The following is a 26803-nucleotide window of genomic DNA, read 5'->3' as shown; positions in this document are numbered from 1 at the left end:
CTTGGTAGCAGTAAGTAAGCTTCACCACTAAGAGTGAGGATTCCGTGGCATCTCTGTGAGGTGTACTGTACTCCTCCTCCAGGGGATCTTCCTGACCCAGGGATCGAACCTGCGTATCTTACATCTCCTGCACTGGCAGGCAGGTTCTTTATCACTAGCGCCACCTGGGGAGCACGCTTTTTGCCTAGCCTTATTTATTCACAGGGTCTGACCCTCCTGATTTTGGGGCTATTTCAAGAAAAAAAATGTGTCAGTGACCAGGATTGTTTTAACTACTGCTTAACTGACTTCCCTGGTGGCTCAGATGGTAAAGTGTCTGCCTACCATGCAGGAAACCCAGATTCGATCCCTGGGTTAGGAAGATCCTCTGGAGAAGGTCTGACGTGACTGAGCGATTTTACTTTCACTTTAATTGTTCCTGATGTCCAATCTAGCTAAAGAATCGGCAATTCCCACAGCAGTATTGCTCTGCCTTTCACTAAAATCCATATCTCTTTCAAATCATATCAACCTTTCATTTTCTTGCATAAATTCCAGCTCATTCAGAAATCCTTTCCCAACTCCTTGTTCTTGGTTGCCGAATTCATTTATTTACTTATTTCAGAAATGTTAAGTACCTACTGTATGCAAAGTGTGATGATAGGCACTGAAAATACAAAGCTGAGTCAGGCCTGAATCTGTCCTGAAGCCATTTATAGTGAATAGAAGAATAGTGGAACGCTCTGTAGAGAAATGACCATGCAGGAGGATAACAGAGTTAACCTCCAATGCAAAAATCAAATGAAGTCGCTCAGTCGTGTCCGACTCTTTACGATCCGAACTGTAGCCCACCAGACTCCTCAGTCCATGGGATTTTCCAGGCATAAATACCACAGTTCAAAAGCATCAATTTTTTGGCACTCAGCTTTCTTTACAGTACAACTCTCACATCTATAAATGACTACTGGAAAAACCATAGCTTTGACTAGACGGACCTTTGTTGGAAAATTAATGTCTCTGCCTTTTAATATGCTGTGTAGCTTTTCATAGCTTTTCTTCCAAGGAGCAAGCATCTTTTAATTTTATGACTGTAGTCACCATCTGCAGTGATTTTGGAGCCCAGGAAAATAAAGTCTGTCACTGTTTCCATAGTTTCCCCATCTATTTGCCATGAAGTGATGGGACCGGATGCCATGATCTTACTTTTCTGAATGTTGAGTTTTAAGCCAACTTTTTCACTCTCCTCTTTCACTTTCATCAAGAGGTGCTTTAGTTCTTCTTCACTTTCTTCCATAAGGGTGGTGTCATCTGCACATCTGAGGTTATTGATATTTCTCCCGGCAATCTTGATTCCAGCTTCATCCAACCAGGCATTTTGCATGATATACTCTGCATATAAGATAAATAAGCAATATACAGCCTTGACGTACTCCTTTCCCGATTTGGAACCAGTCTGTTGTTCCATGTCCAGTTCTAACTGTTGCTTCTTGACTTGCATACAGATTTCTCAGGAGGCAGGTCAGGTGGCCTGGTATTCCCATCTCTAAGAATTTTCCAGTTTGTTGTGATCCACACAGTCAAAAGCTTTGGCATAGTCAATAAAGCAGGAGTAGATGTTTTTCTGGAACTCTCTTGCTTTCTCCATGATCCAGCGGATGTTGGCAATTTGATCTCTTGTTCCTCTGCCTTTTCTAAATCCAATTTGAACATCTGGTAATTCACAGTTCACCTTCTGTTGAAGCCTGGCTTGCAGAATTTTGAGCATTACTTTACTAGCGTATGAGATGAGTGCAATTGTGTGGTAGTTTGAACATTCTTTGGCATTGCCTTTCTTTGGGATTGGAATGAAAACTGACCTTTTCCAGTCCTGTGGCCACTGCTGAGTTTTCCAAATTTGCTGGCATATTGAGTGCAGCACTTTCACAGCATCACCTTTTAGGGTTTGAAATAGCTTAACTGGAATTCCATCACCTCCACTAACTTTGTTCACAATGATGCTTCCTAAGGCCCACTTGATGTCACATTCCAGGATGTCTGGCTCTAGGTGAGTGATCACACCATCATGATTATGTGAGTCATAAAGATCTTTTTTGTATAGTTCTTCTGTGTATTCTTGCCACCTCTTCTTAACATCTTGTGCTTCTGTTACATTATAGCTATATATTTTCATTTGACAAAGAGAAGCTGGCCCTTTTAACTAAAAATTTCCTCCTGGTAAGATTACCTTAGTACAGTTTAAAAAGTTGTAAACATTTGCCTCTCAGTATCCATGGATGCAAAACCCATGGACACAGAGGGCTGACTGTGCTAAGCCATTTTATATAAGGGACTTGAGCACCTTGAATCTGGTGGAAATATGATGGGAGGAACTACTGAGCTACTACTGCTGGCCTTTAAAGATCTCTGGAATTTAGAGAAAATAGAACATTGAAAGATATATTATTATGAAAGTAATCTGATTCATTTTGTAAGATTTCACCCTACAATTGCATTCGGAGAAGGCAATGGCACTCCACTCCAGTACTCTTGCCTGGAAAATCCCATGGATGGAGGAGCCTGATGGGTTGCAGTCCATGGGGTTGCTAAGAGTCAGACATGACTGAGCAACTTCACTTTCACTTTTCACTTTCATGCATTGGAGAAGGAAATGGCAACCCACTCCAGTGTTCTTGCCTGGAGAATCCCAGGGACGGGGGAGCCTGGTGGGCTGCCGTCTATGGGGTCACATAGAGTCGGACACGACTGAAGCAACTTAGCAGCAGCAGCAGCATTGTTGGCATATTGGCTTCTCTGGTGGCTCAGATGGTAAAGAATCTGCCTGCAATGTAGGAGACCCAGGTTCAATCCCTGGGGTCAGGAAGATCCCCTGGAGAAGGGAATCCCAGTATTCTTGCCAGGAGAATTCCATGGACAGAGGAGCCTGGCAGGCTGCAGTCCATGGGGTCACAAAGAATCGGACATGACTGAGCAACTAACCCTGACTGACTTTTGTTGGTGTGTAAGGAATCTATTGACTTGTGTATAATTATTTTTTAACTTGCTAATATCTTAATAAATCCACAAGTCTCCAAGTTTTTTCTTTCTTCTATTGAGGCAATGTTATTGTTCTCAACTTACTCTTTTCTTTCTTGTTTTTTTACCTAAGCATTTTATTTTCCTTTGCCCAAAACTTTTAGAATGAGAAATATTTGAAGTAGCAAAAGCCATAGCTTTACTTGCTCCTGATCTTAATACAAATGTCACTACTATTCTGCCATTATGAATGATTCAGATTTGCAATGGATATGCTCCATAACATAAAGTGATATATTTTCATTTCAAGTAACTACAAGTGTGTTTTTCTCTTTTTTTTCTTTTCTCTCTACATCCAGTATATGTGCAAATGTTTAAGAATTGCCTCTATAAAATTTTCCTCTTTTAAAGCCAATTAATATGCTGCTGCTGCTGCTAAGTTGCTTCAGTCGTGTCCGACTCTGTGCGACCCCATGGACGGCAGCCCACCAGGCTCCCCTGTCCCTGGGATTCTCCAGGCAAGAACCCAATGGAGTGGGTTGCCATTTCCTTCTCCAGTGCATAAAAGTGAAAAGTGAAAGTGAAGTCACTCAGTGGTGTCCGACTCTTAGCGACCCTATGGACTGCAGCCCACCAGGCTTCTCTGTCCATGGGATTCTCCAGACAAAAGTACTAGACTGGGGTGCCATCGCCTTCTCCAAATTAATATCCTACAAAATATTAATAGATTTACCAATATTAAACCATCCTCTGCTATAAAATCTCCTAGATAATGGCAGATTCATGTATTGTACTTAAGATTTTTACATACATAGTATCAAACAAGGGTAGTGTAGAATAATTTCTTTTTTGGTGCCATTGTTACATTTTAATATCAGGATTTGCTAACTTTAAAAATATAAATTTGGGAGGCTTTAATATTTTGTCATTTTAAAACAATTTATATTATAATTATTAAAAAAATAATCGGTCAAAGAAGCATATGAGCCTGGAGACTACACATGGAAGTACATTATCAATCATTTTTTCCATTTTTCAGTTGGTTTATTTGGTTTAGGGACTACTCTTGAATTGATTGTTCAAACTTAGGAACAAATAGTGTTCCATTTCTATTTTATTTATTTTTGGCCCTTTTAATTCCTAATTTTATGTACCTTTATATTTTCCTTGCCTAGATGTTGGCCAGATATTTATCTCTTTGTAATATATTTATAAGGGCAATTATAAATTATAAAGTCCTTATAAATATGGTCAATTCTGGCTTCCCTGGTGACTCAATGGTAAAGATCCCCCCAGGGATGAGGGTTCAGTCCCTGGGTTGGGAAGATCCTCTAGAGAAGGAAATGTCAACCCACTCCAGTATTCTTGCCTGGGAAATCCCACGGACAGAGGAGGCTGTCAGGCACAGTCCATGGGTCTGTGTCTTAGTCAGATGTGCCTTAGTGACTAAACAACAACACCACGATCAGTTCTAGTCCTTTCTATTTTACTATCTGTTCAATTTTACTTCAGCATTAAGTTTTCCCCAAATCTTCTTATATGGGTTGTTGGTGGTGGGAGGGCCTCCTTCCTTGGTTCTAGGGATCCAAGGAAGAAAGGGACTTTTATCTTTCACGAGGAAGGGGGGAAGTCCAATGTAGCTATGGTAGCAGGTAACTCACCTGGACGCTGGGTAAGGACACTGAGTTGAAGACAGAGAAGGTTAATGAGTGAGGTGTGGCCTGAAAGAGAAAATACCCACTAGGACACTTGGGAATTTACTCTGAGGCTTGACATCTGAAAGCGAGTCAATATATTTCTACTGATCAACTAACTTGGAAAGACTGATCCCTTCCCCTATGGGATATCTTCTTATAGGGACCCATGGAGCCAGAATCTGGAGCCAATGGAACAGCTGTTGCTGAGTTCATCCTGCTGGGTTTGGTGGAGACGCCAGGGCTGTGGCCAGCTGTCTTTGTACTCTTTCTCTTTGCCTACCTGGTCACTGTCGGGGGCAACCTCAGCATCCTGGCAGCCATCTTGGTGGAGCCCAAACTCCACACCCCCATGTACTTCTTCCTGGGGAACCTATCAGTGCTGGACATGGGGTGCATCACCGTCACAGTTCCCTCGATGCTGGGTCGTCTCTTGTCCCACAAACGCACAGTTCCCTATGCAGCCTGCCTCACACAGCTTTTCTTCTTCCACCTCCTGGCTGGTGTGGACTGCTTCTTGTTGACAGCCATGGCCTATGACCGATTTCTGGCCATCTGCCGACCCCTCACTTACAGCACCCGCATGAGCCAGACAGTCCAGAGGATACTGGTGGCTGTGTCCTGGGCTTGTGCCTTCTCAAATGCACTGACCCACACTGTAGCCATATCCACACTCAACTTCTGTGGTCCCAATGTGATCAACCACTTCTACTGTGACCTCCCACAGCTCTTCCAGCTCTCCTGCTCCAGCACCCAGCTTAATGAGCTGCTGCTCTTTGGTCTGGGTGTCCTCATGGCAGGTGCACCTATGATTCTCATTGTCACCTCCTACATCCATGTGGCAGCTGCTGTCCTGCGGATCCGCTCAGCAGAGGGCAGGAAGAAAGCCTTCTCCACGTGTGGCTCCCACCTCACCGTAGTGGGCATCTTCTATGGCACAGGCATCTTCAGCTACATGCGGCTAGGCTCAGTGGAGGCTTCAGACAAGGACAAGGGGATTGGCATCCTCAACACCATCATCAGCCCCATGCTGAACCCACTCATCTACAGCCTCCGGAACCCTGATGTGCAGGGCGCCCTAAGGAGGGTGCTCATGGGGAAGCGAGCTTTTGCATGAGGGATGTCTCGAGAGGGTGAAACCATAGCAAGTGTCCCTGTCCTTCCTAGATCTTGAGCAAGTTGACTTTTGTTAGGAAGTGAGTCTTCTTGTTCCTCAAGGAGGTTTGAGCTGATAATAGATGTGTAGGTTCTGTAGACCAGAGCTCTTGACTCGTTGCCATTTGGTCCTAGCTACCATCACACTCCAGATGGAGATGGAACCCAGGTAGTTCTATATTCTGGAAGACTCATGACCCTACAGGAAGAACCTTTAGTTTTTTCCTGCTGGGGTTCCCCAAAATACACCAACAGAGATTCTATCTAGACTGGAATATGGAAAGCCACAGCCTGGTGCCAAGTATTAGCACATCCTCCTGTCAGGTTTGCTCTGAAAGCAGCATTCCCAACCTGCTTTTACACAAGGACCCAGACCTAGTACAGTATAATTTGACACCCTGATTTCCAGTATCCTGCCTATAGTTCAAGATTCTACGGTTTTTAACAGTGGAGAATTTATATTTCCTTTGGCATTTCTTTCTATTTTTCTAAAATAGAAATATCCATTGATTTAAAAATTTTCTTAAAAATCATGTTTATAGAAATAAAAACAAAATTTTATGCGTGTAAAATCAAAACCTTTATCCTCTCTGTCCTCACTCTTCATAATGCAATTTTCCAGAAGAAACTACTGTTAAGAATTTGGTACTTACCTTTTTAGTTTTTTTATACATTTGTAAATATATTTAGGTATTTTTATATCAACATAAACATATTTATGTATATTCATATCAATAGAGGCATATATGCCATGTTTTATGTTTACACATTACACGGTGGATTTTCTACATGCTAAATATCTGAAAACTTACTTAATCCATTTTAATGACTGCCTAATGTTACTTTATGAGCTAATCATAATTTGATTAACCCTATTCCTTTTTTTATCTTTTATGATTTTTTAATGGACTTTTCTTAAAAAAATCTTTAATACATATTTTATTTAATCCAATATATCCAAAACATTATTTCATTAATATAAAATTATTATCAAATGATATCAAATAATTATCAAAGTATTTTACATCTCTTTTTTCATACTAAGTCTTTTGAAACTAGGCATATTACTTACATAACATCTCAGTTTGGACTAAGAACATTTCTTTTTTTTCTCTCTTTTTTTTTTTTTGACTTCCTCTTTCTTTTTTTTTTTAAACTTTACAAAATTGTATTAGTTTTGCCAAATATCAAAACGAATCTGCCACAGGTATACATGTGTTCCCCATCCTGAACCCTCCTCCCTCCTCCCTCCCCATACCATCCCTCTGGGTCGTCCCAGTGCCCTAGCCCCAAGCATCCAGTATCATGCATTGAACCTGGACTGGCAACTCGTTTCATACATGATATTTTACATGTTTCAATGCCATTCTCCCAAATCTTCCCACCCTCTCCTTCTCTCACAGAGTCCATAAGACTGTTCTATACATCAGTGTCTCTTTTGCTGTCTCGTACACAGGGTTATTGTTACCATCTTTCTAAATTCCATATATATGCGTTAGTATACTGTATTGGTGTTTTTCTTTCTGGCTTACTTCACTCTGTATAATAGGCTCCAGTTTCATCCACCTTATTAGAAGCGATTCAAATGTATTCTTTTTAATGGCTGAGTAATACTCCATTGTGTATATGTACCACAGCTTTCTTATCCATTCATCTGCTGATGGGCATCTAGGTTGCTTCCATGTCCTGGCTATTATAAACAGTGCTGCGATGAACATTGGGGTACACATGTCTCTTTCCCTTCTGGTTTCCTCAGTGTGTATGCCCAGCAGTGGAATTGCTGGATCATAAGGCAGTTCTATTTACAGTTTTTTAAGGAATCTCCACACTGTTCTCCATAGTGGCTGTACTAGTTTGCATTCCCACCAACAGTGTAAGAGGGTTCCCTTTTCTCCACACCCTCTCCAGCATTTATTACTTGTAGACTTTTGGATCGCAGCCATTCTGACTGGTGTGAAATGGTACCTCATAGTGGTTTTGATTTGCATTTCTCTGATAATGAGTGATGTTGAGCATCTTTTCATGTGTTTGTTAGCCATCTGTATGTCTTCTTTGGAGAAATGTCTATTTAGTTCTCTGGCCCATTTTTTGATTGGGTCATTTATTTTTCTGGAGTTGAGCTGTAGGAGTTGGTCAGGAACAAGACAAGGGTGCCCACTTTCACCATTACTATTCAACATAGTTTTGGAAGTTTTGGCCACAGCAATCAGAGCAGAAAAAGAAATAAAAGGAATCCAAATTGGAAAAGAAGAAGTAAAACTCTCACTATTTGCAGATGACACGATCCTCTACATAGAAAACCCTAAAGACTCCACCAGAAAATTACTAGAACTAATCAATGACTATAGTAAAGTTGCAGGATATAAAATCAACACACAGAAATCCCTTGCATTCCTATACACTAATAATGAGAAAACAGAAAGAGAAACTAAGGAAACAATTCCATTCACCATTGCAACGGAAAGAATAAAATACTTAGGAATATATCTACCTAGAGAAACTAAAGACCTATATATAGAAAACTATAAAACACTAGTGAAAGAAATCAAAGAGGACACTAATAGATGGAGAAATATACCATGTTCATGGGTCGGAAGAATCAATATAGTGAAAATGAGTATACTACCCAAAGCAATTTATAGATTCAATGCAATCCCTATCAAGCTACCAACAGTATTCTTCACAGAGCTAGAACAAATAATTTCACAATTTGTATGGAAATACAAAAACCCTCAATTAGCCAAAGCTATCTTGAGAAAGAAGAATGGAACTGGAGGAATCAACCTACCTGACTTCAGGCTCTATTACAAAGCCACAGTTATCAAGACAGTATGGTACTGGCACAAAGACAGAAATATAGATCAATGGAACAAAATAGAAAGCCCAGAGATAAATCCACACACATATGGACACCTTATCTTTGACAAAGGAGGCAAGAATATACAATGGATTAAAGACAACCTCTTTAACAAGTGGTGTTGGGAAATCTGGCCAACCACTTGTAAAAGAATGAAACTAGAACACTTTCTAACACCATACACAAAAATAAACTCAAAGTGGATTAAAGATCTAAACGTAAGATCAGAAATTATAAAACTCCTAGAGGAGAACATAGACAAAACACTCTCTGACATACATCACAGCAGGATCCTCTATGACCCACCTCCCAGAATATTGGAAATAAAAGCAAAAATAAACAAATGGGACCTAATTAACCTTAAAAGCTTCTGCACATCAAAGGAAACTATTAGCAAGGTGAAAAGACAGCCTTCAGAATGGGAGAAAATAATAGCAAATGAAGCAACTGACAAACAGCTAATCTCAAAAATATACAACCCTATTCCTTTTGATGGAGTTTAGATTGTTTCTAGATTTACTGCAATTACAACCAATGATGTAAAAACTATTCTTCAGAGATGAGTTTCTATTATCCTGGAAACATTTCCATAAGTTCTAATTAATAAAATTCCTGAGTTGAGTAAAATAAAAATTTAGATTTTTTTCTATGTATTTCACTCTTATTCTACAAAATATTTGCACTATTCTGTTATTCCAATAGTGAGTGAAATCACTTCATCCTCATAACTTTGTCAACTGCTATAAATAAATGCTTCTAATTTTTCACAATATAAAGGTTGAAAATTACCAATGAGTGTTTCAATATGCATCTCTTTGATGTTCACATTAAATTGAATATATTTTCAAATGTTTAATATCCATGATGTGGCCTGAATTATGTCTCACCAAAATTCATCTGTTGAAGCCCTAAAACTCCCAATGTGACTGTATCTGGTGATAAGGTCTTTAGAAAGTAACTAAGGTTAAATGAGATTAATTAGGGCTTCCCAGGTAGCACTGGTGGCAAAGAACCTGCCTGTCAGTGCAGGAGATGCAGGTTTGATCCCTGGGTTGGGAAGATCCCCTGGAGAAGGGAATGGCGACCCACTCCAGTATTCTTGCCTGGAGAAGTCCATGGACAGCTGAGCTTGCCCTCAAATTCCACCCATTTTGTTACAAGTGACAGGCATTCCTTTGTTTTCATGGTGGAATGCTACTCCTCTGTGTACATCTTCTTTATCCAATTATGTGCTGAAGAACATTTAGGTTGTCTCCATATCTTGACTATTACGAATAATGCTGCAGTGAACATGGGAGCATAGATATCTCTTTACTAATGATTTCATTTCCTTTGGGTGTGTAACTGGGATTCCCAGGTGGTGCTAGTGGTAAAGAACCTGCCTGCCAATGCAGGAGACATAAGAGACTCAGGTTCGATTCCTGGCTGGGGAAGATCCCCTGAAGAAGGAAATGGCAACCCACTCCGGTATTCTTGCCTGGAGAATCCCATGGACAGAGGATCTAGACCATATGGCAGTTTTATTTTTAATTTTTTGAGGAAACTCCATACTGTTTTCCATATGGCTATACCAATTTAAATTCTCACCAACAGTGTGTGAGGGCTCCCTTCTCTTCACATCCTCACCAACATTTGTTATTTCTTGTCTTTTTGACAGTAGCCATACTAACAGATATGAAGTGATACCACTGTGGTTTTGACTTGCAGTTCCCTGATTACTAGTGATGTTGAACACCTCTTCATGTACTTGTTGATCATCTGGATGTCTTTTCTGGAAAAATGTTTCTATTCCGCTCTGTTGCTCATTTTCAAAACTGGACTTTTTGCTTTTACTTGGTATTGTGTTGTATGCGATCTTTACAGATTTGGGGTATTAACCTTTTATCAGATACATGGGCTTAGTTGCTCAGTCGTGTCTGACTATTTGTGACCCCATGGACTATAGCCCACCAAGCTCCTCTGTCCGTGGAATTCTCCAGGCAATAATACTGGAGTGGGTTGCCATTTCCATCTCCAGGGGATCTTCCTGACCCAAGAAGCGAGCCCTCTTCTCCTGTGTCTCCTGCATTGCAGATGGATTCTTTACCCACTGAGCCATCCAGGAAGCCACCAAATATGGGTTTGCATATATTTTCTCCCATTCTGTAGGTTGCCTTTGATTGATTACTTCCTTTGCTGTGCAGAAGCACATTGGTTGGTGTAGCTTTTCCTACTGAAGTTAGTGTTGGCAAAAACTGTGGGGGTCTTTGGTAGCCAAAACCGCAGGAGCCCTGTAGGTGACCATAGTAGTCTATCCGGGTCCTGGGTGCAAAGGCTGCAGGTATCCTCCTGTTCCGTTTTGCCCGTGGGGGGAAGCTGCATCTGAGGGGATCCCTCTTGGCGCCAGGTCTGGTGGGCTGACACTTGGAGTGGGAGAGGAGCCGGGGCCCTGGGATAAGGTGCACTTGATGTTCTTGGATTGGAAGAATATCGATATTGTAAAAGCGACTGTACTACCCAAGGCAGTCTACAGATTCAATGCAATCCCTATCAAATCACCAATGGCACTTTTCACAGAACCAGAACAAAAAGTTTTGCAATTTTTACCTCATAGGATTGTTGTAAGGGTTGGTTGAGATTCCATATATATAAAGCTCATGGTGTAGTGTCATGTACACACCATAATAAATGTTATTATCATGCTACTAACATCATCGGTGGTCTCCTAATAGGAACTTTATGTGCGTTACTTTATTTAATTCTCCCAGCAACCTTGAGAGAGAATATTACCCATTTTCCAAATAGGGAAACTGGGGTTCAATGGGGTTCAGTAGCTGTTCGTAACTGAATGAGCAGGTCTATTCCTTTACAAAGTCCAGCAGGCTCCTACAGAGAGTGTGCTGTCATATGGGCTCTGGTGTAATTAATTGAGGAGGACATGAGAATCCAGGGATTGCATTACACAGCCTCTCCAATTTTCAATCTCTGTCATCTCTAACAGTAGACTCTCATTTTCTAAAGACTTGGCCCAGAAAATTACGGTATGGGGCAACTTCCCAGGGGGATCCTCAGCTTCTACCACCCTCAGGATCATTATAGGATCCCCAAGAGTGTGTAGCCTTTGCTAATAAGCCCCAGGTGGGAATGTATTTTCTTTCTTAAGATTTGTTACAAATTTGAAGCAGAAAAAGGAGCCTTTGGCTCCTTTCTTGGGTTTCCATCGTGGGGTTCAGGAGTCAGCTGGTCTATACCCCCAAGCTTCTGTTTCGACCAGACATCTGGGAAAGCAAAACTTGCAACCTGGGACCCCAGATTCAATCCTGGCTCTGCCTCTAGTTCCCTCATGAATTTGGGAAAGCAATAGCTCCCTTCGTCCCCATCTGTTAAACAGAGTTATAAAGACAGCTGCCCTAATCAGCTACATAAATTAATATGAGGGATGGCAATGAAGATGTTTGAAAAAAATTCTAAGTCAACAGAGTCATGAGGCACCACTGATTTGCCCCTGCAGTATTTATTAGGGCTTGTATTGTGTACCTGTCCTTAGCTCTCCCTATTGCCTCCTTCCCCTTCTTGGGCTAATTTCGAGGTCTCAAGGGGACAACACCATGGTGGAGAAGTCCCATGACAGAGATGGCCTCAGCCTCTCTTTATCTCATTTCTGTACATATGGCCCCTTTCTTTCCCCCAGAGTAGCGGAAGACTGAGTTTGTACAGATTCTCATCCCCTTTTTACAGCCCTTTCCATGAAACCTCGCTGGCCTCTGTGCCATAGCAAAGTGACTTCTTACATGACCCTCCGTCTGCTCCCATGTAACAGAGAAGGGACTTCAGTGGTCACTAAGTCAAGCTTCCTGGTTTTACAGATGCAGCAACCAAGGTCTCAAAAGCAAAAATAAAGAGACCTGCACAGGATGACATATCAGGTGAGTGGAAAAGCTGGGACTATGATCCAAAGCTTGAGGTTTCACTTCCAGGCACCGTTACCAATTCTTCCTTCTTTTTAAGATAAAGCTTCTTTTCTGATTTTATTCAGTGTTCAATGTCCATGCCCAGAACTCAATTCCTACTGGGCAACTTGACCAGATCCCTGAGACCAACCCTATAGCATGAAGGACCTATTGGAATTTCAGAGCAGGAAGTGGTCACAATGAGGGAAGCCCAGGACTCATACAGATCCCCAAGAATGGTGATCTAGAAGGTTCACCTCATTAATGGATTATACCTGTGATTCCATCAGCCACTGAAGCCCTGGACAGCTAGTCTGGTGAACAACCAGAATTTAGGAGACTGTATGTAAGTTTCGTTCCTTGTTAATTGAGGGCTGGACAGAAGCTACTAGGAGAGCATAGTATTCTGGCTCACAACTTACTTGTTTTTGAAGAGTCCCTCTTCTGATTGTAGAAAATATGTGTTCATACAAAGAGCTATATGTCAGTGCATGGATGCTACAACCACTGCATGCCTATCGAGACAAATGGAGGAATCAACCCTATCCCTACAGCAGTCTCCCTGTGCCTTTCACTCGACTCGACTTCCTCCAAATCATGTCAATCCTTCAAAGTCTAGCACAATTCACACTTGTCCACAAATCCTTTCCTTACCACCTTAGCCCACAATGAGGCCCTTTTGGCCAGAAAACCTCTTTGTCAACCAGTGCGGCTATTCATTTATTTACAAAATGATGCACAATTACAATGAGTTTATGCATGTAGTTCCTAAGGTTGAGTCAGCCATGAATCTCATCCTTAAATTACTAAATGACTAAATCACTAAATGACTGTGCTGAAGGCAGAGTGCTTAGTGCCACGTAGACTACAATTAAAGGGTAATGGTAATGTTGAAGATGTAAATATCACTTTAAAATGGGCACAGATCAGGGCAGTGTTTCTGGAGGAAGACAGCATTTGAGCTGAATCATGAAGATTTTGAACACGTGACATGGAAGAAAGACATTCAATACAGAGAAAATAGCATAAGCAAAGGTGGGAATCTAGGAACTCACAGAGTTTGCAATCTCAAGACATGGTTTAAAATAAAAAGGAAAATCAGGGGGCAGCTGCTGATCACGGTCATGATCCATCCAAGGCACTGATTTGGACTTGAGCTACTGCAGCCTACAAGGCAAGACTGGGATTTACAAGGGCACAGCTATCATGAGTATGAGAGTAAGTCTTTGAGTCATGAGAATGGGTCAGAAATACATTGAGAGAAAAAAAAAAAAGAAATACATTGAGAGAGAGTTGCTGGAGAAGGACATGGCTTTATGATCCTTGAGGTGTCCTAATGGTATGTGTAAATGTTAAGAACAGGTTAAAAGTCAGCATATCCTAGTTAAGACCTTGCCTTCAGCCACTTGCTATATGTGACTCATGTTCTTTCTGTAAAACGCAGATTAAAATGGTATCTGTTTCATAGGGAGGTTGTGAGGAATAAATGAGTTAACCACACGCAAAGTATTTAAAACTACACACTGTTGTAGCCCAGGGTAAGTCTCCTTGTAATTATTAGCAGGGAAAGCTTCCAAGGGAATTCTGTCAGTTCAATCCCTGGGTCGGGAAGATCCCCTGGAGAAGGAAATGGCAACCTACTCCTGTATTCTTGCCTGGGAAATTCCATGAACTGAGGATCCAGGCAGGCTACAGGCCATGAGATCGCAAAGAGTTGGGCACGACTGAGTGATTGAGCACACACTTCACCAAGTTAAAGCATACAATTCAATTCATATTCACAGAGTTGTGGGGGTTTTTTAATTTTTATTTTTAGTTGAAGGATAATTGGTTTACAATGTTGTGTTGGTTTCTGCCGTACAACAAACAAAGCATGCTGCTGCTACTGCTAAGTCGCTTCAGTCGTGTCCGACTCTGTGTGACCCCATAGACGGCAGCCCACCAGGCTCTGCCGTCCCTGGGATTCTCCAGGCAAGAACACTGGAGTGGGTTGCCATTTCCTTCTCCAGTGCATGAAAGTGAAAAGTGAAAGTGAAGTTGCTCAGACATGCCCGACTCCTAGTAACCCCATGGACTGCAGCTTACCAGGCTCCTCTGTCCACCAAGGAAGCCCTAATTCTCTGTTGCTGCTAAGTTGCTTCAGTTGTGTCTGACTCTATGCAACCCCATAGATGGCAGCCCACCAGGCTCCCCCGTCCATGGGATTTTCCAGGCAAGAGTATTGGAGCGGGTTGCCATTGCCTTCTCCAATGGCAATTCTCTGTTATCTCATCCTAAAAGGTTTTCTCTGGTTGGATAAGGAAGAAAGGGCAGTCAGTAAAAGGTTTCTAAGAAATAGTCATAATCAGACCCATTTGTATGTTTCTGCATTTTTATCACTTTTAAACTTGAAAATGGTCTAAAAAGAACAAAAATAATTACTTCATACTTTCAAGTGTGACAAAAATCAAATTCCCATTGGACCTGTACAGCAGACCCCTAAGCTGTTGTTTTTATCGTTATGACCAGAAGATGTAGCTTAGATATGAACAATTTCAGAACCAAAAGAAACAAAGATCCTAACCTAACAGAAATAGCTTTCACTAGCATAATATGAAATTTTAAGTAACTGGATTAAAAGCATACTTTCATCACCTCAATTAAAACTACAGTGCAAGACTACACTACTATCTTTGCATGAGCTGGTAGTGCTGAGCTATCTAACAAAAATGTTCATGGATTATCCTAATATATACACTCAGAGCAACAATACTTACTTGATTAAGTCCATCTCACTGAGTTGTGTTAAAATATTTGCGAAGAGATGTTTGAGTCCTCTTCGAAAGAGTTCACTGAGAATATCTACACATTTGAGGCCCATTTTCCTACCACTTATATTCTGTAGTCTAAAATTTCCACTGGATATAAATTCCTTCAGCTTCTCCCAATCTATTTTAGGATTTCGTTTACAATTTTTTTTTAACGTTGAACAAACCACTTTTTCAAAATGAAGAGCTGGCAGCAAGGTATATGGTATATGTATTCTACAAGCTGTACTTTACATTTAATAATACTGCTTTGATATCTTTCCAATCGGCACAGATAGAGCTATTTCCTACAGCTGCATAATATTCCTTTGGAAAAATATTCCATAATTAACTTAGTAACCCCTTTAATAATGAACAGATAGATTATTTCTAGTTATTTGCTATTATGAAAAATGCTGCAACAAATAAGCTCACACAGGCATCATTTCTGTGACCATATATCTGTTGGATAAATTTCCAGACATGGAATTGTCAGGTAAAAAGAAAAATACATTTATAATTTGAAAGATGTTGCCAAATTGTCCTTTCTCCTTTTCACTTCTGCCTTACAGATATTATGCAAATTCCCCTTGTGCCCAACACTAATCTAGAAGCATGTAGAGAATGAGCTTTGGGAAGAAGTGGGTGCATTTAGCCAGTTGGCCAGAATTTTAAAATAATTGAGACATTACTCTTGATTATTAAAAGTTTTTCTATATTTTGAGTTATCCTTGCACTTCAGTTCAGTTCAGTCCTTGCACTCTACTATTAAATTCTCCGTTTCCCCAATAACTCTGTGGTTTAACACTTCATTTATTTATTTATTGCATTTTTAAAAATTTTATTTTATTTTTAAACTTTACATAATTGTATTAGTTTTGCCAAATATCAAAATGAATCCGCCACAGGTATACATGTGTTCCCCATCCTGAACCCTCCTCCCTCCTCCCTCCCCATACCATCCCTCTGGGTCGTCCCAGTGCTCTAGCACCCAAGCGAACCTGGACTGGCATCTCGTTTCATACATGATACTTTACATGTTTCAATGCCATTCTCCCAACTCTTCCCACCCTCTCCCTCTCCCACAGAGTCCATAAGACTGTTCTATACATCAGTGTCTCTTTTGCTGTCTCGTACACAGGGTTATTGTTACCATCTTTCTAAATTCCATATATATGTGTTAGTATACTGTAATGGTGTTTTTCCTTCTGGCTTACTTCACTCTGTATAATACGCTCCAGTTTCATCCACCTCATTAGAACTGATTCAGATGTATTCTTTTTAATGGCTTAACACTTCATTTAAAACTTTGATCCATTTAGAATTTATTTTTGGAAAATATATGAGGTATGTATATGACTTATAGTTTTCCAGCATAGCTATATTATTGCCCTCATAAGCACTTATTGAATAATACTTGTTCCCACTCCTTTAAGATGCTGCTTGTATTATATACTAAATTCCTATATTAGTTTAGGTCTATTCCTTGACTTTTCAGTTTTTTTAAGCTTATAAAATGTTACTTTTTTAGCCTAATATAGGTATAACCAACAAGTAAAACTGTCAAAGTATAATAAGATCATCTGATGTATGTTTACATGGTGAAAGGATTCCATGTAGCTGAGAATGTTGTAGCAAATGTTGTGAGTTAATGAGTATGGTGTGGACTGGGTGCTGGGAAAGTCCTTACTTGGAAAGGGAGAACTTAGTAGAGGGCTCAGGACATAGGAAGTCTATTTCTTCTTTTTGAATATATCAAGAATAATTATTCCTTATATTCTTGGATATTTCCTTGCAGGAACTAATGCAGCCAAAACCCAGGGCCAATGGAACAGCTGTTACTGAGTTCATCCTGCGGGGTTTGGTGGAGACGCCAGGGCTGTGGCCAGCTGTCTTTGTACTCTTTCTCTTTGCCTACCTGGTCACTGTCGGGGGCAACCTCAGCATCCTGGCAGCCATCTTGGTGGAGCCCAAACTCCACACCCCCATGTACTTCTTCCTGGGGAACCTATCAGTGCTGGACATTGGGTGCATCACCGTTACTGTTCCCTCGATGCTGGGTCGTCTCTTGTCCCACAAGCGCACAGTTCCCTATGCAGCCTGCCTCACACAGCTTTTCTTCTTCCATCTTCTCGTTGGGGTGGACTGCTTCTTGTTGACAGCCATGGCCTATGACCGATTCCTGGCCATCTGCCGACCCCTCACTTACAGCACCCGCATGAGCCAGACAGTCCAGAGGATACTGGTGGCTGTGTCCTGGGCTTGTGCCTTCTCAAATGCACTGACCCACACTGTAGCCATATCCACACTCAACTTCTGTGGTCCCAATGTGATCAACCACTTCTACTGTGACCTCCCACAGCTCTTCCAGCTCTCCTGCTCCAGCACCCAGCTCAACGAGCTGCTGCTCTTTGGCGTGGGTTTCATAATGGCAGGTACCCCCCTGGCTCTTGTTGTCACCTCCTACATCCACGTGGCAGCTGCGGTTCTAGGAATTCGCTCAGTGGAGGGCAGGAAGAAAGCCTTCTCCACGTGTGGCTCCCATCTCACTGTGGTTGCCATATTCTATGGTTCAGGTATCTTTAACTACATGCGACTAGGTTCAGCCAAGCTTTCAGTTAAGGATAAAGCTGTTGGAATTTTTAACACTGTAGCCAACCCCATGCTGAATCCAAACATCTACAGCCTCAGGAACCCTGATGTTCAGGGTGCCCTCCGGCGGGTGATCAAGGGGAGGTGGTCACTGGAGTGATGAGGTCTTGTGTCAATTTCTCCCTTTCTCTTTTTGGACTAAAGGAAAAATTCTCTGGGGCCAGTAATTGGGACAAATGGTTCAGAACCTTCTCTATCTTCCTGAGCTTTTGGATTTTTTTGGGGGGGGGGTTGGGGGTGTGCATAGGAGCCCTACCCAATATAGGCAATGGACAGGTAGGTTCTGCCTGGTCTGTCTCCTTGACAAATTACAACTTAAGTCACTGTATGCTCCTTTTCTGGGTGGAAGTGAAACCCAGGAAGCCTTGAACGCCTTCAGGTGCATGTCTCATAGGGAATGACTCTTCCGTTGCTTATAGCAAGAATGTCCCAGGAACTTCCCAGGTGATCATGTGACTTCTTCAAGTTCAGGAATGGTTAATCTTTTACAAAATATAGGCCTAGAGATCAGGATGATTCTATTTCTCCCGTCAGGCTTCTACAAGCCAAAAAAAGCAGCTCATTCCTCTCCCATCACACAAGATGTCAACAGCACGGGGTATGGAGGGAACAGATGGGAAACTGTATGGTCATGTATTCTTGACTAACTTGGGAAAGCATGACACTTCTGTGAAGATTTTTAAAACTTAAATTTTTTTTTTTAAATTTCAAAACTTTAACAAATATGATCACTCTCAAAATACAAGAATGAAATTTCCTCATGTATCCATATATGTTTCAAATCTTTTGAAAAGATTATACCCTAAATACTATTTAAATATTAAAAAAAAAAACAGAATAATCAACATGAAATTCTCTTCTGAATTCTCCCTCTCAGTCTCCAAACCTCCTAGCTAAGACAATGTTTCTGTAAACACAAGTCACATGGTGACATGTGCTACTAGCCTTTAGTCCTGTCATTATCTAGCTATATTTTCCTGCTAGAGCCCCTTTTATTTTTTGGCCACACCACATGGCATGTGGGATCTTAATTCCCTGACCAGGGATGGAACCCACACCCCCTGCATTTGAAGTTTGCAGTCTTAACCACTGGACCACCAGAGAAGTACATTAGGGTCTCTCTCTCTCTCTCTCTTTTTTTTTTTACTTTACAATAGTGTATTGGTTTTGCCATACATCAATATGCATCCACCACAGATGTACATGTGTTCCCCATCCTGAACCCCTCTCCCACCTCCCTCCCCATACCCTCCCTCTGGGTCAGCCATTAAAAAGAATACATTTGAATCAGTTCTAATGAGGTGGATGAAACTGGAGCCTATTATACAGAGTGAAGTAAGCCAGAAAGAAAAACACCAATACAGTATACTAATGCATATATATGGAATTTAGAAAGACGGTAACGACAACCCTGTATGCGAGACCACTAGGGTCTCTTTTAGATTAATTGCCCATTCCTGGCATCTCTACTGTGCTACTGGTGTTTTCTGACTGATTTCCCTAAAACTTCCCCTTGACCTGCACCTGCAGGATTGGTTTTTCATGATACTTTATGGGGATGAAGGGACTGAAAGGACAGGAGGGAAGGAGCAAAACAAGATTGGATGGAGGCAGAGGGTTTGTGGGAAATGAAGATGAAAAATGAGGGCTCTTTGAGGAAGACGTGGTCGCGGCTGCAGCGGACTTGTGTGCCGCCAGCTCCTGCTCCTGACTCACTGCTGTTCGCTCTCGCCGAGGAACAAGTCGGTAATAAAAAAAAAAAAAAAGAAAAATGAGGAACAGGGAGAAACATAATTGCAAGCAAAAGGATTTGAGAAGCAAAGATGGAGATATTGCATGTATGCTCAATTGTGTCCGACTGTGACCCCATGGACTGTAGCCCAACAGGCTCCTCTCATCTGCAGTGTTCCTGACCTTGATCGGGTCCTTTACTTTCCCTGGGCCTGAACTTGACAGAGGCCTAAGATAATGGTCGATATTCTTTCACCTCTAATGTTCTCTGATTTGGAATGAGCAGAAAGACTGTTTCACTGTTGACCTTGAAGAAACACAACAAATTCCACCATCATTTCTTCTACCTATAGCAAGTAACAGAGCTAGTTGTTTACTCCCTGGAATTCCTGTGCCTCTGGCCTTTTTCCCATTTGAACACTCATCCCAAGTCACTTCAAGGGATAATTCTGAGGGGTAATTCTGTGATGTATCCCTGGGTGGAATGCATCAGCTGGTTCAGCATCATAAAAGATGACCAAGGCCACAGGTTCCCAGAACTCAGGAACATAATGTTTCTTTAACAACTGGGAGATTTCCTTTCCTTTGGAATCTGTCTGTTCTTTTTTATTCCAACCTGGGAATCTCTTTGCTACTTAAAAATGTATCACACTGGGTTAGCCAAAAAGTTTGTTTGTTTCCATATGCTGTTAAGGAAAAACTCAAATGAACATTTGACCAACCCAATATATATAATATATCATGTTGTAAAGGTTTAAACAATACAGAATGTCATTATCACTCTTTGACATCATTCCCACAACAATCCTATTCTTTAAAAGGAACAGGGCTTCCCTGGTGTCTCAGAAGTAAAGAATCCACCTGCCATTGGAGGAGACACAGGTTCGATCCCTGGTCCGGGCTCCTCTGTTCATGGGATTTCCTAGGCAAGAATACTGGAGTGGGTTGCCATTTCCTTTTCCAGGAAATCTCATCGACCCAAGGATTGAACTCACATCTCCTGCACTGGCAGGTGGATTCTTTACCACTATGCCACTAGGGAAGCCTGATATTCAGTTCAGTTCAGTCACTCAGTCGTGTCCGACTCTTTGCGACCCAATGAATTGCACCGCGCCAGGCCTCCCTGTCCATCACCAACTCCCAGAGTTCACTCAAACTCACGTCCATCGAGTCAGTGATGCCAACCAGCCATCTCATCCTCTGTCGTCCTCTTTTCCTCCTGCCCCCAATCCCTCCAGGCATTAGAGTCTTTTCCAATGGGTCAAATCTTCGCATGAGGTGGCCAAAGTATTGGAGTTTCAGCTTCAACATCATTCCTTCCAAAGAACACCCAGGACTGATCTCCTTTATAACGGACTGGTTGGCTCTCCTTGCAGTCCAAGCGACTCTAAAGAGTCTTCTCCAACACCACAGTTCAAAAGCATCAATTCTTCAGCGCTCAGCTTTCTTCACAGTCCAACGCTCACATCCATACATGACCACTGGAAAAACCATAGCCTTGACTAGCCTGATATTACAGATATATAATAGCAGAAAAGAAGAAGAGTTTGCCTCACTCATATTCCTCCCTTAGAAACAATAATTTGGACAAAAACTGCCTTTGTGGGAGCTTTGAGACCTAGGTAAGAGATTATGAGACCCCAGTGGAGTCAAGTCCAAAGAGGGCTCTTTTGAGAAGACAAGACTGTGCCCAGCTGGCAGACTTGCAGACAGGAGTCCTGGATACAGGCCTGGAAACAGCCCTATGGATTCAGCTACAGCCCCTCTTGGCCTTGATTCTGTCACCAACAACATCTGTCAAGAAACCTAGCATTAGTCAGGCCCACTTGTGTCCTAGATAATGAGCACATCAACCTCAGCCCTGGCTGTGGATGCTGAACTGGCCCGTGGCCCATCCCTAGGCCCCCTCAGCGGCCAGTTCTGCCCACCCAGGGACAAGGCAGGTGATGCCCATCCATTCCCCTAAGACACACTGTCCAACCTTGGTCCAAAGCAGACGCTGACACAGTCTTGTAACTTGGCTCCAGCACCTTGTAGGCATAGGTCAAGAACACACCTGCTCGTCCAGGGACCCATCAGAAAACACAGTCTTCTGTGCTCTCAGAGGCAGGCCCACTGACTTCTGTCTGACTGCAGATCTTGAAGTGACCCCATAACCCAGCTTCTACTCCTTGAAACCATAGGCTGGGAACACGTCTGCCAACCCAGGGACCTGGAGAAAGACACCTTCCCAGATATAGGCCAGCCAAACTGGATCTGATGGATCTTTTTTTAAAAAAATATAATATTTATTTTTACTAGTTATTGATTTATTTGGCTTCCCCAGGTCTTAGTTGTGGCATTCAGGATCTTTAGTTGCGGCATGCGGCACTTGATTGTAGCATGTGAGATCGTTCCCTGACCAGCGATCAAACCCAGCGCCCCTGCCCTGGGTGCATGGAGCCTTAACTACTGGACCACCAGGGAAATCCCTGTCTGCCAGATCTTGAAGAGGTCCTATAACCAACGCTTTGGCAGTCTATTACAACCAGCCCCAGGCACCCTTGCCTGGATGTTAAATCCTGAATCATGACAGGTGATCCCATGTCAATGAACTCTCCCTGTTCAGCCTTATGTTCTACTCCACTCCTTGGGCCCTCATGATCCACTCCCACACTGCTCCTCTATAAAACGGAGGAAATTCCAGTTCCTGCCAGGATATATTGGCCAGTATATTTATTTCCTGTTGCTGCTGTAACAAAGTACCACAAATCTAGTGACTTTAACAGAAATGTATCTTCTCAAGGTCCTGGAGACCAAAAGTCAAAAATGAGTCCTACAAGGCTAACATCATGATATCAGCAGGAAGAGTTCTCCTGGGAGGCTCCAGGGGAAATCTATTCCATGTGTTCTCCAGTTTCAGGTGGCTTCTGGCATTCCTTGGCTTGTGGCCACATCACTTCAGTCTCATGTCTATCATCACATTGTCTTCTTGGCCACCACCTGTGGCATGTGGGCTCTTAGTTCCCTGACCAGGATTCAAACCTGCACCCCCTGCAATGGAAGCTCGGCATCTTAACCACTGGACTGCCAGGGAAGTCCCCACGTTGCCTTTTTCATTTCTGTAGTCAAATATCTCTCCACCTCTCTCTTAAAAGGACTCTTATGATTACACATCACACAGGGCCCACTTGGATAATCCAGGATAATCTCCCCAGATGAAGACCCCTAACAATCACACTTACAAAGTCCCTTTTACAGGATTTAAAGTTGATTTCAGGGATTAGTACCTGCATATCTTTGGGGCCCTACCACAGCCAGGTATGGGAATTATTGTTAATGAGTAAGTTGTTTCTTTTTGGACATAAATGGTATTTCCTTTCTTAGAGTATGCTGAGACCTAACCAGGAGTCCTTCGAGCTCAACATAAGTCTTTTTATTTTTTTTTTAAGTGAGTGAAACTTAAAAAAATAATTTTATTTATTTATTTTTGAGTGTGCTGGGTCTTCATTACTGTGCACAGGCTTTCTCTAGTTGCAGTGAATGGGAGCTACTCTCTTACTGCAGTGAGTGGGCTTCTCCTTACTGTGGCTTACCTTATGGAGCAGCAGCTCTAGGGCATGAAGTCTTCAGTAGCTGCAATGCATGGGCTCAGTAGTTGTGGGTCCAGGGCTCTAGAGCACAGGTGCAATAGTTGTGGCACACAGGCTCTGTTGCTCCTTGGCATGTGGGATCTTCCCCAACCAGGGATTGAACCCATGTCCCCTGTGTTGGCAAGTGAATTCTTTATGTCTGAACTGCCAGGGAAGTCCCTCAACATCCCTCTTTTACCAGCACTTCCACAATCATTACAGGATCCCCAAGATACAGTCCCAGGGGCCCCACTAATGAGGCTCTGAGGGAGGAAGCCCCACATTCTTGAGGACTCATTAGGAAACTGGATTTGAAGCAAGCTTCTCCCTCTTCCTCTCTGCTGGGGCTTCCTCCACATCCCCAGGTCCACAGCAAGTCTGGAAATTAGCTGCTGTCTGCTCATAGGCCCTGCTTGGGGCTGACATCTGAGAAAGAAAACTGCTCCCTCAGGAAACCCATATCTAGTCTCAATTACACCTCTAACTTCCTGGGTGACTTGGAGAATATGGGCAAGTCCTGCAGACCTCAGCAACCCTACCATTAGTGGGCTATGTATCACTTGACTTAATGACCTGCCATAAAGCCAAGGCTAGAGATAACCTTTTTTTTTTCCTCAAGGAAAGTCTAAATATGAGAAGGTATGAGGCACTGCTGCTATATTTATGAAGAGCTTGAGTTGTTTATAAAACAACTTGTCTCTCTCCCCACTTTGTCTCTGCTTTCCTGGGAGGGCTAATTTCTGAGGCCACCGGGGGATACCATTGAGAAGACCGTCCTGAAATGTCTTTCATTTTCTTATACAAAGCCTCTTCCCAGATTTCTAGGTGGATAGGTCTGCAGAGCTCCTCATCTTCTCCTGCAAACACTCTCTGGTGTCTATGCCTGTGCCAGGGTGAGTACTCATAGGCCTCACTCTGTAAGAGTCCTCACTTTGTAACAGCAGGTTCTTCCTCTGCTCTTACAAAACAGAAATGGGGCTTCTGCTGCCATCGGCTCAAACTGCTTTTATACTTGGTGCAACTGATGCCCCTGAAGTGGGGAGCCTTTTTAGAAGATCTGGGACTGTAACCCAAAGATCTTGGCTCCTTTTCTGGGCCCCTTTGTCCATGTCTCCTTCTCTTGGATGAAGCCTGCTCTCTGCAACGCTTGTGCTGTGCTTAGTCTCTCATCCTGCTCTTTACGACCACACAGACTCTAGCCCGCCAGGCTCCTCTGTCCATGGGGATTCTCCAGGCAAGAATACTGGAGTGGGTTGCCATTCCCTCCTCCAGGGGATCTTCCCAACCTAGGGATTAAACCCAGGTCTCCCGCATTGGGGGCAGATTCTTTACTATCTGAGCCACCAGGGAAGCCCAAGCATATTGGAATAGGTAGCCTATCCCTTCTCTACGGGATCTTCCCAACCCGAGTATCCAGTTGGGGTATCCTGAATTGCAGGCAGATTCTTTACCAGCTGAGCTACCACAGAAGCCCCTGCAACTCTTAGGAGTAAGTATTAGGGGGATTCACTGAGTCCAGTTTGCTGCACAGGACCCACTTCATCAGGTAGTTAGAAACTTGACTCCAGTCAGAGGCTTTGCTAAACTGTTTCATCACTGGAATCTTGGAGGAGTTGGGTGGAATTCCAGAGTAGGAGTTTGTCATGGCTCAGTAGGGAGAAATCGAGGCTCATTATGAAGCCCTGAGAGTGGTAATCCTCAGTGATGGGCATGATACCCATAAGGCACTCTAGACTTCTTGGAAGATCTGAGTTCGTTCCAGTATCCCACTGATTTCAAACAAGCTGCATCTCCAGCCAACTGAGAGTTGTCAGCAGCTGTTCTGTTGCTCTTCTATGCCTGGCCATAACTTGCTTGTCTGTAAGGTACAGCTCTCCTAAGGGCCTTATTATTATGAGTGGTTTACGTGACAAGGAACATGTCAGGGTAGATTTCTATCTGCTTGTCCCATCAAAACCAAAGAAATCAGTAGTCCTTGAAGCAGCCTTGCACATGCACCTGCCTCTGAAACTTCCTTAAACTATACTAATCCATAAAATTCTTGCCTGGAAAATCCCATGGACAGAGGAGTCTGGAGGGCTGCAGTCCATGGGGTTGCAAAGAGCTGGATACAACTGAGTGCCTAAGCATGCACACACATAAAATTCTATCCCAGATTCCAATACAACCAGAGACTCTTCCATGAGAACTCTAGCTCATACTGATGTTTTCTTTCTCTGATTCCTATGAACACTTGACTCATCCATTGATTTATTTAAAAATATTGAGAATATACCATAAGGGAAGTATTGTGCTAAGTACTGTTACTGCAAAACTGAGTCAAACATGTATTAATATTTTTGTCCTCAAGTAGCTTACAGAGAAGTAGGGGAGATATACTCTACAGAAAAATAACTTAGCTAGAAGGGAAACTGTAATAAGTTCAATAAAATAATGTGTAGTGGAAGTTTAGGAGAGACAGAGCTCCTTTTGAAATGGAGAAGTTTCCAGGGAGGTTTCATTCATAAGTGAGTATTGGTGTCAACTCTTGAAATACCTGGGCATGTGGAGTTGGAAGGAAGTCATCGCCAGTACAGAAAACAGCATGAGAAAGGAGGTTAGAAAACTACCGGGTTACAATCAATGTTTGGGTCAAAATGGACTTCAAAGCAAAAACAGAGAGCAGGTCATTGCTCCTTAATATAATATATGAAAAGAACTAGTCTCCATCCACGGATTTGCCTATCTGTATTTATCAATTATCAATTTCATCAATGATCATCAGCCTGAAGATGATCCCCATATCTCACTGATCATGTGATCTCAGAATTTTAAGGCTATCTTAGAGATCACCATATCCAATTTTCACCCAAGCTCAGGCTCTCATCACCCTTTCCCTTCTGTTCTGACTTTCCAGCCTCTGATCCAGTGCATTCTATGCAGGGAAACAATGTTACTCTTAGTGAAGCCCTGGCTCTGCCTATTCCATGGGCAATAGAGAGACACGGATTTTTTTTTTTTTATCAAGAATTTATTATAAGATCTGAAAGACTTAGCTCAATCTGGTTCTCTATTATGCACGTACATAAGAGGTACAGTATTGTTGCTTGGGAAATCCCATGGACAGAAGTCACAAAGAGTTGGATGCTACAGAGCATGCACACATGCCGTTAGAGCTACTGGTCAGTCCACCATGCCCGAAACAAGGCCAAGTGCAAGATGGGTGATTTTGCTGTAAAGAAAACTAACGGCATCTAGTAGCAACCAACCCACAGGTCATGCTCAAAATTTTGATTCCAGAAGCAAGTAGCCGATACTATGAAAAGAATACATTATTTTAAAATAAGCCACTATTCAAAGTCTCATGTAAGGGCTTAAAGAGCAACAATGCTGCTAAGCCACCTCAGTCGTGTCCGAC

The 26803-nt window shown here is 42.4% G+C and overlaps 2 protein-coding genes across 2 annotated transcripts; both read left to right on the top strand.

Annotated features, from left to right (window-relative positions):
- The first annotated feature begins 4684 nt into the window (after positions 1-4684).
- LOC133231587 (olfactory receptor 3A1-like) lies at positions 4685-5802 on the top strand. The gene has a single exon (XM_061389949.1). It carries the CDS (start codon positions 4855-4857, stop codon positions 5800-5802), a length of 948 nt encoding a protein of 315 aa, XP_061245933.1. The 5' UTR covers positions 4685-4854.
- Positions 5803-17204: 11402 nt separating this feature from the next.
- On the top strand, positions 17205-18164 carry LOC133231463 (olfactory receptor 3A1). Its single transcript, XM_061389863.1, has one exon. The coding sequence runs from the start codon at positions 17217-17219 to the stop codon at positions 18162-18164; it is 948 nt and encodes a 315-aa protein (XP_061245847.1). The 5' UTR covers positions 17205-17216.
- The last annotated feature ends 8639 nt before the right edge of the window (positions 18165-26803 follow it).

This window comes from Bos javanicus, chromosome 19 (assembly GCF_032452875.1).
Source record: "Bos javanicus breed banteng chromosome 19, ARS-OSU_banteng_1.0, whole genome shotgun sequence".
Taxonomy (NCBI): Eukaryota; Metazoa; Chordata; class Mammalia; order Artiodactyla; family Bovidae; genus Bos; species Bos javanicus.
This window is presented reverse-complemented; position numbering and strand designations above follow the sequence as displayed.

What these genes read in the sequence shown, in the direction of transcription:
- LOC133231587 (XM_061389949.1), top strand. Translation starts at nt 4,855, where the DNA reads ATGGAGCCAGAATCTGGAGCCAATGGAACAGCTGTTGCTGAGTTCATC.
- LOC133231463 (XM_061389863.1), top strand. Translation starts at nt 17,217, where the DNA reads ATGCAGCCAAAACCCAGGGCCAATGGAACAGCTGTTACTGAGTTCATC.